Source organism: Nerophis ophidion, linkage group LG17 (assembly GCF_033978795.1).
Source record: "Nerophis ophidion isolate RoL-2023_Sa linkage group LG17, RoL_Noph_v1.0, whole genome shotgun sequence".
Lineage (NCBI taxonomy): Eukaryota > Metazoa > Chordata > Actinopteri > Syngnathiformes > Syngnathidae > Nerophis > Nerophis ophidion.
In genome coordinates, this window is record NC_084627.1 from 34753742 (window position 1) to 34763741 (window position 10000).

Genomic DNA, 10000 nt, shown 5'->3' on the forward strand with positions numbered 1-10000 from the left:
CAAGAGCTTCTTTTTGGGTACTGATTAATGCGAAGGGCTACCAGTTTGACACACACTTAAATAAATTGCCAGAAATAGCCAATTTGCTCAGTTTACCTTTAACTCTATGTTACTATTAATAATTAATGATATTTATCTTTGTGGAAACACTGATCATCTTAATGATTTCTCACAATAAATATATATAGAAACAGATAAATATAAAAAAAAGGATATTTCTGTCCGTCATTCCGTCGTACATTTTTTTTCCTTCCACGGAAGGTTTTTTGTAGAGAATGAATGATGAAAAAAACACTTAATTGCACGGTATAAAAGACAAGAAAACATGAAAAAAATGAAAATTAAATTTTGAAACATAGTTTATCTTTAATTTCGACTCTTTAAAATTCAACCCGAAAAAATTAAGAGAAAAACAAGCTAATTTGAATCTTTTTGGAAAAAATAAAAAAAAAGATTTATGGAACATCATTAGTAATTTTTCCTGATTAAGATTAATTTTAGAATTTTGATGACATGTTTTAAATAGGTTAAAACCCAATCTGCACTTTGTTAGAATATATAACAATTTGGACCAAGCTATATTTCTAACAAAGACAAATCATTATTTCTTCTAGATTTTCCAGAACAAAAATGTTAAAATAAATTCAAAAGACTTTGAAATAAGATTTAAATTTGATTCTACAGATTTTCTAGATTTTCCAGAATAATTTTTAGTTTGAAGAAATATTTCACAAATATTCTTCGTCGAAAAAACAGAAGCTAAAATGAAGAATTAAATTTAAATGTATTTATTATTCTTTACACACCAAAAAATTATAAAATAAAAAATAATTTAACATTGATTTAAATTGCAGGAAAGAAGAGGAAGGAATTTAAAAGGTAAAAAGGTATATGTGTTTAAAAATCCTAAAAAATCATTTTTAAGGTTGTATTTTTTTCTCTAAAATTGTCTTTCTGAAAGTTATAAGAAGCAAAGTAAAAAAAAAATGAATTCATTTAAACAAGTGAAGACCAAGTCTTTAAAATATTTTTTGGGATTTTCAAATTCTATTAGAATTTTGTCTTGCTGGTAAATAAATAAAACTTACAAAAAAAAGGCAGCTCACTGGTAAGTGTTGCTATTTGAGCTATTTTTAGAGCAGGCCAGCGGGCTAATCATCTGGTCCTTACGGGCTACCTGGTGCCCACGGGCACCGCGTTGGTGACCCCTGGTTTAAACTCATTGAACAGATCTGTGTATGTTCAGGGGTTTTAAAATAATACTTTAGGAAATGTATAGAAACAGCTTTCTGATTTACGTAGAGTATATACTATTGTTCCTTTTTCTAGATCACCATATAATCTCACATGCTTGTATTTACTATGTTAATATGATCTGTCTCTTTGTTTCTCCTTTCTAAGTTGCTGAGTGAGGAAGTGGACAAGGTAAGTGTCAAGGCTAGTCAAATCATTAATGCAATACAATAATACAATACAATATTCATCCTAACATCAATAATAAGGGAGCACAATGTAAGCGCTGCCTTTAACATCCTCTAAAACATGCACAAACCGCTTACCAGCCCCGCTACACGTTGTATGTGGCGTCTGCAGACGCACACATACCGCTACAAGACATACTTGGTCAACAGCCAAACAGGTTACACTGAGGGTAGTAATGTAAACAACTTTAACACTCTTACTAATATGCACCACACTGTGAACCCACACCATACGAGAATGACAAACACATTTCGGGAGAACATCCGCACTGTAAGATAACAAACACAACAGTACAAATACCCACAATCCCATGCGTCCCTGACTTCCCGGCTGAATTATACACAGCCGCTAGCCCCAACCCCCCCCACACCCCCCACCCCACCCCCCCTTCGTGCGTCGGTTGAGGTGGGCAGGGTTGGGGGGGGCAGGGTTTGGTCCTTGTGGGTGTACTGTTGTGTTTATGTTGTCTTACAGTGCGGATGTTCTCCCGAAATGTGTTTGAGTGTTGAAGTTGTTTATATCACAACTCTCAGTGTAACCTGTATGGCTGTTAACAAGTATGCCTTGCAGGTATGTGCGTGTGTTGACAAGAGCTGCATATAGCATGCGACCGGCCGACATGTTAAAGATGAAGTTTAGAGCATTGCCATCACGGCACGCACTCAATATCATAGATCGGGCGAAGACGGCAAAGTCCGAAAACTTGCGACATAAACGGGGGTTCGTTGATTATGCAGCTGAGCCACATCAGAGTGACCAAAGAGCCGCATGTGGCAACGGAGCTGCGGGTTGCCGACCCCTGATCTATGTGAACGTACTGACCAATCTTACTCGTGTATGATCGGAATTGGCAGCATAAAACCCTGATTGCACCCCTAATTGCAAGCCGAAGGCTGCACTGTATGTCTACTGAGTAGACACAACTCAATTGACCCTTCCCGTGCCTGGTTCAGCGTGGACTGTGTAGGGAAATTGGTATGTCTCAATACAAATGAAAAAAAATCTGAATAAAAATATGCATTTGTGATATGCTAGTTTATGTACTGTTGGAACCCTAGTATTGTACATTAAGAAGATATAGTAAAATGGTTAACATGTACATGGCTTTTGGACATACTATATTAGTTATGCATATTATATATAAAGTATACAGTGCGTCACCTTGCTTCCTTTCTTTTCATTTGCAGGCAGAACACGAGCTACGTGTTGCACAGACAGAGTTTGACCGACAAGCTGAGGTCACCAGGCTTCTGCTTGAGGGCATCAGCAGCACACATGTGAGTGTACAAGGTTGAATATCCAACTCTGTAGGGCTGGGCGATATGTCGAATACACTCGATATATTGCAGGTTTGTGTCTGTGCGATATAGAAAATGACTGTATCAAGATATTCGAGTATACGTTCTCACGCAGTTGCTTTTAGCTGCAGGCATCACATTACAGGCGTTTCTCACTCTTTCTTGTCTCTGCTTCTCACAGAGACGTAAAACAAGCGCACCTTCTTACATACCTCACACGCCCTTGCCGAGCAGAGCAAGGGTAACGTTAGCAGTGGCAGGTCCTAACGGAGTGGTGCGAGTGTTAATACAAGACAAAGAAGGTGCGAATCTGGTAATAAATGAAGGAAGAATTAATTCCCAAGAAAAAAAGCACAGGTCCGTCGTCTGGTGGTGGTTTGGCTTCATGTTTTACAAGCATGCGGCAAAAGTGTTGCTACAAAAAGTAGCATCACTGCTAATGCAAGCATCATTTGAAAAGTCACCTGCTAGAGAATGAGGGGTCCTTGAAACTCCACATGTCAACATCTCGGGCGGTGCCGCACCCGTAAAATGCCCAAGCAACTATTTCCACATCAACACCGTATGAAAAAAATTGTCTTAAACAGAAGGATATAACGTCCGCAGGAACCTACCACATAGTGAAGGACGAACACTATTTGATTTCCTATTATGCAGCTAATTTTTAATTTGAGTTATTGAAATATTTTGTGTGACATCATGCACAAAAGGGCTTCACGGTGGCAGAGGGGTTAGTGCGTCTGCCTCACAATACGAAGTTCCTGCAGTCCTGGGTTCGAATCCAGGCTCGGGATCTTTCTGTGTAGAGTTTGCATGTTCTCCCCGTGAATGCGTGGGTTCCCTCCGGGTACTCCGGCTTCCTCCCACTTCCAAAGACATGCACCTGGGGATAGGTTGATTGGCAACACTAAATTGGCCCTAGTGTGTGAATGTGAGTGTGAATGTTTTCTGTCTATCTGTGTTGGCCCTGCGATGAGGTGGCGACTTGTCCAGGGTGTACCCCGCCTTCCGCCCGATTGTAGCTAAGATAGGCGACAGCGCCCCCCGCGACCCCAAAAGGGAATAAGCGGTAGAAAATGGATGGATGGATGGATCATGCACAAAAGTGCACTTTATTTGTTTAAAACTATTGTAGTGGTGTTCTGTACAAAAAGTCCACTTTAATTTAGTGTTGTTTTGATATGTCATCTTAGTGACATTATGCACAAAAGTGCACTCATAGCTTGTTTTAAAATGTCTCTGACAATTTTGCACTTTCTGTTTTGGAAATGACATGAATGTTTGTGCCACTGTTTAATAACTGTTTAATAAATACAGTTTTGTTTAATTGACTTAGTTGTGATTTTCCTCTCTGCCAGAAAGTTTAAAATGAGCATATATTAATGGATTATGAAGAAGAATGTTTTAATGTAGACACATAGAATCATCATACTGCTGTGATTATATGCATCAAGTCTAAGGAAAATTACGGAGATATATATCGTGTATCGCGATATGGCCTAAAAATATCGAGATATTAATAAAAGCCCATATCGCCCAGCCCTATGACTGTTCTTACTCCTGTACTCATCATTTAGTCTTTTTAAGGGCCAGAGCATTGTGAATGTTTTTTGGAAACGGCAATGTTTATTATTGTGCGGATAAATGTTTTATTTGTATTTTGTATTTTTGCCTCAGCGTAACTTCATCCTATTTACACTGTTCCAATTACAAAATATTCAGTCCTTTCAGAAATGTTTGGGACTTCAACAATTTTCCAAAATTTCCCAGATTTCCTAGGTTTCTGTGATTTTTTTTTTTTTTTTTTTTTCCCCCCTTAAAAATTAATGGGCCAACTTTTCAACCATCGCGATGCTTTTAATATCATCTACAGAGGAGAATGAAGCAGTCTTGCATGTACAGTTCTAAACAATACTCAATCTTCGAGCCCTGAGGAGCGCGCAAGACGAGCATAAATAGAAACATGCTGATTGGCAGCAAGTGTGGACCGGCTGCCAATCAACACCAGGTGAGGGGAAAAAAAAAAACAGCGCTCAGCGGGACAAGCAGAACATGGAAACAAAATAAGAGCACTGATGGGAAGTACATACAAAACAAAGACGCACATACAGAAATGACATTTTTAATAACATTGTTATTCGGAAGCTCTCCGATGATAAATAAAATACTTCTTACCATTAATGCGACTTCTTGAACAGGTGCGGTAGAAAACGGATGGATGCATTAAAATACATGAGAACATTTTATATTTTGAATGTTATTTTTAACACTGTGATTACCAGCGGAATTATTCATTACTTAACATGTTAAGCCAGTGGTTCTTAACCTTGGTGGAGGTATCGAACCCCACCAGTTTCATACACACATTCACCGAACCCTTCTTTAGTGAAAAATAAAATGTTTTTTTTTTTTTCAAATTCATGACAAAGTTATATGTTTTTGGTAACACTTTTTATAGGGAACATATTCTAAGTTACAAAGAATTAATTTAGAGTTATTTGTTCCTTAAAATATGTTCCCCTAGTGTCCAAATAACTTTAAATTAAGTCTTTGTTCCTTAAAATATGTTCCCCTAGTGTCCAAAGACTTAATTTAAAGTTATTTGGCCACTAGGGGAAAATATTGTAAGTAAAAAAGACTCAATTTACAGTTATTTGGACACTAGGGGAACATATTTTAAGGAACAAAGACTTAATTTAGAGTTATTTGGCTAGGGTTAGGGTTATAATAAGGCCATCCAGAATAAGGCATTAATAAGTACTTAATAATGACTAGTTAAGATCCAATATGTTACTAATTTGCATGTTAATAAGGAACTAATTAATGCTGAATATGTTCCCTATACTAAAGTGTTACCATGTTTTTTTTACTGGTGCACAACCGTTCAAACAACAAAACCAACACAGTGCATAAACTCACAACAAATTACACACCTGCAAATCAGTCAGCCGGATCCGTAAAACGCAGATAGGGAGAAGTTTGTATTTACACAATGATTTGGGTGTGTTTGGACCTCCACCGAACCCCTGAGGCCGACTCACCGAACCCCTAGGGTTCGATCGAACCCAGGTTAAGAACCACTGTGTTAAGTGATGTCAGCCAAGACTTATCTGAGAGCCATATGCAGTCATCAAAAGAGCCACATCTGGCTCCACAGCCATAGGTTCCCTACCCCTGATGTAGGGGGTAACACTCTTGAGCTGCCATTGCCAGATTGAATAAATCCTGAGTAGTTGTAGGAGCGGGTGGTGTTGAGAGTGTCTTTGTATTGCTGCACAGGCACTCGATGTGCTTCTTGATTGGTTCCTTGCTATATTGCAAATAAGCATTGTTATATTTTTAAAGGTTGTATTGTATCATAGATGATTGCAATGTTGTGGCTCGTTATTCTATGAAATTGCTCTAAAGTAGCATGGCTGCCATAATGGTACAGTGAATGAATACAGTACTAACTTGCGTGCGTCTTTTGTTTCCACAGCTGAACCACCAGCGTTGTCTGCAGGATTTTGCAGAAGCTCAGGCCACCTATTATGCTCAGTGTCATCACTACATGCATGAACTCCAGAGGGAGCTCAACAAGTAAGTACAGTATATACAAACCCTGTTTCCATATGAGTTGGGAAATTGTGTTAGATGTAAATATAAACGGAATACAATTATTTGCAAATCCTTTTCAACCCATATTCAACTGAATGCACTACAAAGACAAGATATTTGATGTTCAAACTCATAAACTTTATTTTTTTCTGCAAATAATAATTAACTTAGAATTTCATGGTTGCAACATGTGCCAAAGTAGTTGGGAAAGGGCATGTTCACAACTGTGTTACATCACCTTTTCTTTTAACAACACTCAATAAACGTTTGGGAACTGAGGAAAGTAATTGTTGAAGCTTTGAAAGTGGAATTCTTTCTTATTCTTGTTTTATGTAGAGCTTCTGTCGTTCAACAGTCCGGGGTCTCCACTGTCGTATTTTATGCTTCATAATGCGCCACACATTTTCGATTGGAGACAGGTCTGGACTGCAGGCTGGCCAGGAAAGTACCCGCACTCTTTTACTACGAAACCACGCTGTTGTAACACGTGGCTTGGCATTGTCTTGCTGAAATAAGCAGGGGCGTCCAAGATAACGTTGCTTGGATGACAACCTATGCTGCTCCAAAACCTGTACAGACCATTTAGCATTAATGGTGCCTTCACAGATGTGTAAGTTACCCATGCCTTGGGCACTAATACACCCCCATACCATCACACATGCTGGCTTTCGAACTTTGTGCCTATAACAATCCGGATGGTTATTTACCTCTTTGTTCCGGAGAACACCACATCCACAGTTTCCAAATATAATTTGAAATGTGGACTCGTCAGACCACAGAACACCTTTCCACTTTGCATCAGTCCATCCTAGATGAGCTTGGGGGTAGCGAAGCCAGCGCCGTTCCTTGGTGTTCTTGATAAATGGGTTTTGCTTTGCATAGTAGAGTTTTAACTTGCACTTACAGATGTAGCAACCAACTGTAGTTATTGACAGTGGTTTTTATGAAGTGTTCCTGAGCCCATGTGGTGATATCCTTTATACACTGATGTCTGTTTGTGATGCAGTACCGCTTGAGGGATCAACGGTCCGTAATATCATCGCTTACATGCAGTGATTTCTCCATATTTTCTTAACTTTTTGATGATTTTACGGACCGTAGCTGGTAAAATCCCTAAATTCCTTGCAATAGCTCGTTGAGAAATGTTGTTCTAAAACTGTTCGACAATTTTCTTACAAATTAGTGACCCTCGCCCCATCCTTGTTTGTGAATTACTTAGGATTTCATGGAAGCTGCTTTTATACCCAATCATGGCACCCAATTAGCCTGCACACCTGTGGGATGTTCCAAATAAGTGTTTGATGAGCATTCCTCAACTTTATCAGTATTTATTGCCAACTTTCCCAACTTCTTTGTTCTTTGTTGCTGGCATCAAATTATAAAGTTAATGATTATTTGCAAAAAAAAAAATGTTTGAGTTTGAACATCAAATATGTTGTCTTTGTAGCATATTCAACTGAATATGGGTTGAAAAGGATTTGCAAATCATTGTATTCCGTTTTTTATTTACATCTAACACAATTTCCCAACTCATATGGAAACAGGGTTTGTATAGTAAAGGCTGAGGCTATAACTGTACACGCAATGCTTTCCCAGCAGGCACAAGAAATTGAAACAACGTTGAGAACTTGTTGAGTTAGGTCTTGACGTTAAGAAACTCAAACCTAACATTGGAAGTACAAAACCCAAAACCAGTGAAGTTGGCACGTTGTGTAATTCTTAAATAAAAACAGAATACAATGATTTGCAAATCCTTTTCAGATTTAGAATCGGACATACTTTATTAATCCCTGAGGGGAAATCATAATCACTCACATGAAGTTTAGAGACCATGCCATGAAGCTAATTTGATTTGATTGTAACTTTTCTACATCACCAACTTTGATAATGTATATTGCTGTATGTGTACTTTTGACCCAGCAGATTTGGTCACATTTTCAGTAAACCCATAATAAATTCATAAAAGAATAAATTCATGAATGTTTTTTGTGACCAACAAGTATGTGCTCTAATCACTGTATCACAAAAAAATAAGAGTTGTAGAAATAATTGGAAACTTAAGACAGCCATGACATTATGTTCTTTACAAGTGATTGCAAACAACTGACCACGACTGTATGTTTAATCAAAGTTGTATCAATGTCTTGTGCCTGCTGGGTTACGTGCTGCATGACACACTCAAATATTGTAAACCCCTTCCAATTAATGTGTCTGCAATCATCACACAGATGTGCTAATGCAGTCGGGGCTCCCTACCAGTCTGCTGCTTCTTCTGACCCTGCCTCTGATGCCTTCCCGTCTGTACCCCTCTCCCCTGGTACCACCGCACCCGCCTCCTCCAGCAATAAGCCCAAAACACTGGCTATGGAGCAACCGCAGATCCCTGTCACAGGCACCAGAAAGGCCAAGGTCCTGTATGACTACGACGCCCATGACTCAAGCGAGCTGTCCCTGTTGGCTGATGAGGTACAGTTGTGAGAATGCTGTTTCAGGTTTCTACCCATGGTAAAAAAACAAAACAAAAAAACATGGTGACATGTGTCACCCTTTGTCTTACGTCAGGGGTGTCCATAGTGCGGCTGGGAGGCATGTGCGGCTGTCAGCGGTTTGAAAAATACGAAAACTAATTAAAAACAAAAAGCAAAGTGGAAAAAAAAACATCAAAATGGTTTGAAGGCCTACTGAAATGAGATGTTCTTATTTAAACGGGGATAGCAGGTCCATTCTATGTGTCATACTTGATCATTTCGCCATATTGCCATATTTTTGCTGAAAGGATTTAGTAGAGAACATCCACGATAAAGTTTGCAACTTTTGGTCGCTAATAAAAAAAGCCTTGCCTTTACCGGAAGTAGCAGACGATGATGTCACCCGTGTGGGGGCTCCTCACATTGTTTGTAATGGGAGCCTCCAACAAAAAGAGCTATTCGGACCGAGAAAACGACAATTTCCCTATTAATTTGAGCGATGATGAAATATTCGTGGCTGAGGATATTGATAGCGAAGGACTAGAAAAAAATAAAAATAAAGTTAAAAAAAAAAAAAGGCGATTGCATTGAGAGCGATTCAGATGTTTTTAGACACATTTACTAGGATAATTCTGGGAAATCCCTTATCTTTCTATTGTGTTGCTAGTGTTTTAGTGAGATGATATAGTACCTGAAAGTCGGAGGGGTGTGTCCACGGGTGTCTTCACGCCAGTCTTTGAGGGAATCAGTCACGGCAGCAGCAGCACGACAGAAGTTCCGCTGATCTCCGGTAAAATGCGACGTTTTACCACAATTTTCTCACAGAAAACTGCCGGTTAACAAGTGGTCGGGATCCATGTTCGCTTGACCCCGCTGATCCATAGTAAAGCTTCACCTCTGGGAATTTTAAACAAGGAATCACCGTGTGTTTGTGTGGCTAAAGGCTAAAGCTTCCCACCTCCATCTTTCTACTTTGACTTCTCCATTATTAATTGAACAAATTGCAAAAGATTCAGCAACACAGATGTCCAGAATACTGTGTAATTGCGCGATGAAAAGAGACAACTTTTAGCCGCTAGTGTTGCTGGGCTAATATGTCCCCTCTAACTCGAGACGTCACGCGTACACGTCATCATTCCGCGACATTTTCAACAA

General features: G+C 39.0%; 1 protein-coding gene across 4 annotated transcripts in view; it reads left to right on the plus strand.

Moving 5' to 3' along the window:
* sh3glb2b (SH3-domain GRB2-like endophilin B2b) overlaps window positions 1-10000 on the plus strand; it is a 59422-nt gene that overhangs the window by 37996 nt on the left and 11426 nt on the right. For 3 of the 4 annotated variants that reach the window (XM_061876805.1, XM_061876806.1, XM_061876807.1), the window contains 4 exons: window positions 1402-1425; window positions 2670-2759; window positions 6259-6359; window positions 8606-8843. In XM_061876805.1, the coding sequence (XP_061732789.1) occupies window positions 1402-1425; window positions 2670-2759; window positions 6259-6359; window positions 8606-8843 (453 nt within the window). The remainder of the gene's footprint in view (window positions 1-1401; window positions 1426-2669; window positions 2760-6258; window positions 6360-8605; window positions 8844-10000) is intronic. The other variant, XM_061876808.1, reaches the window with a different exon arrangement.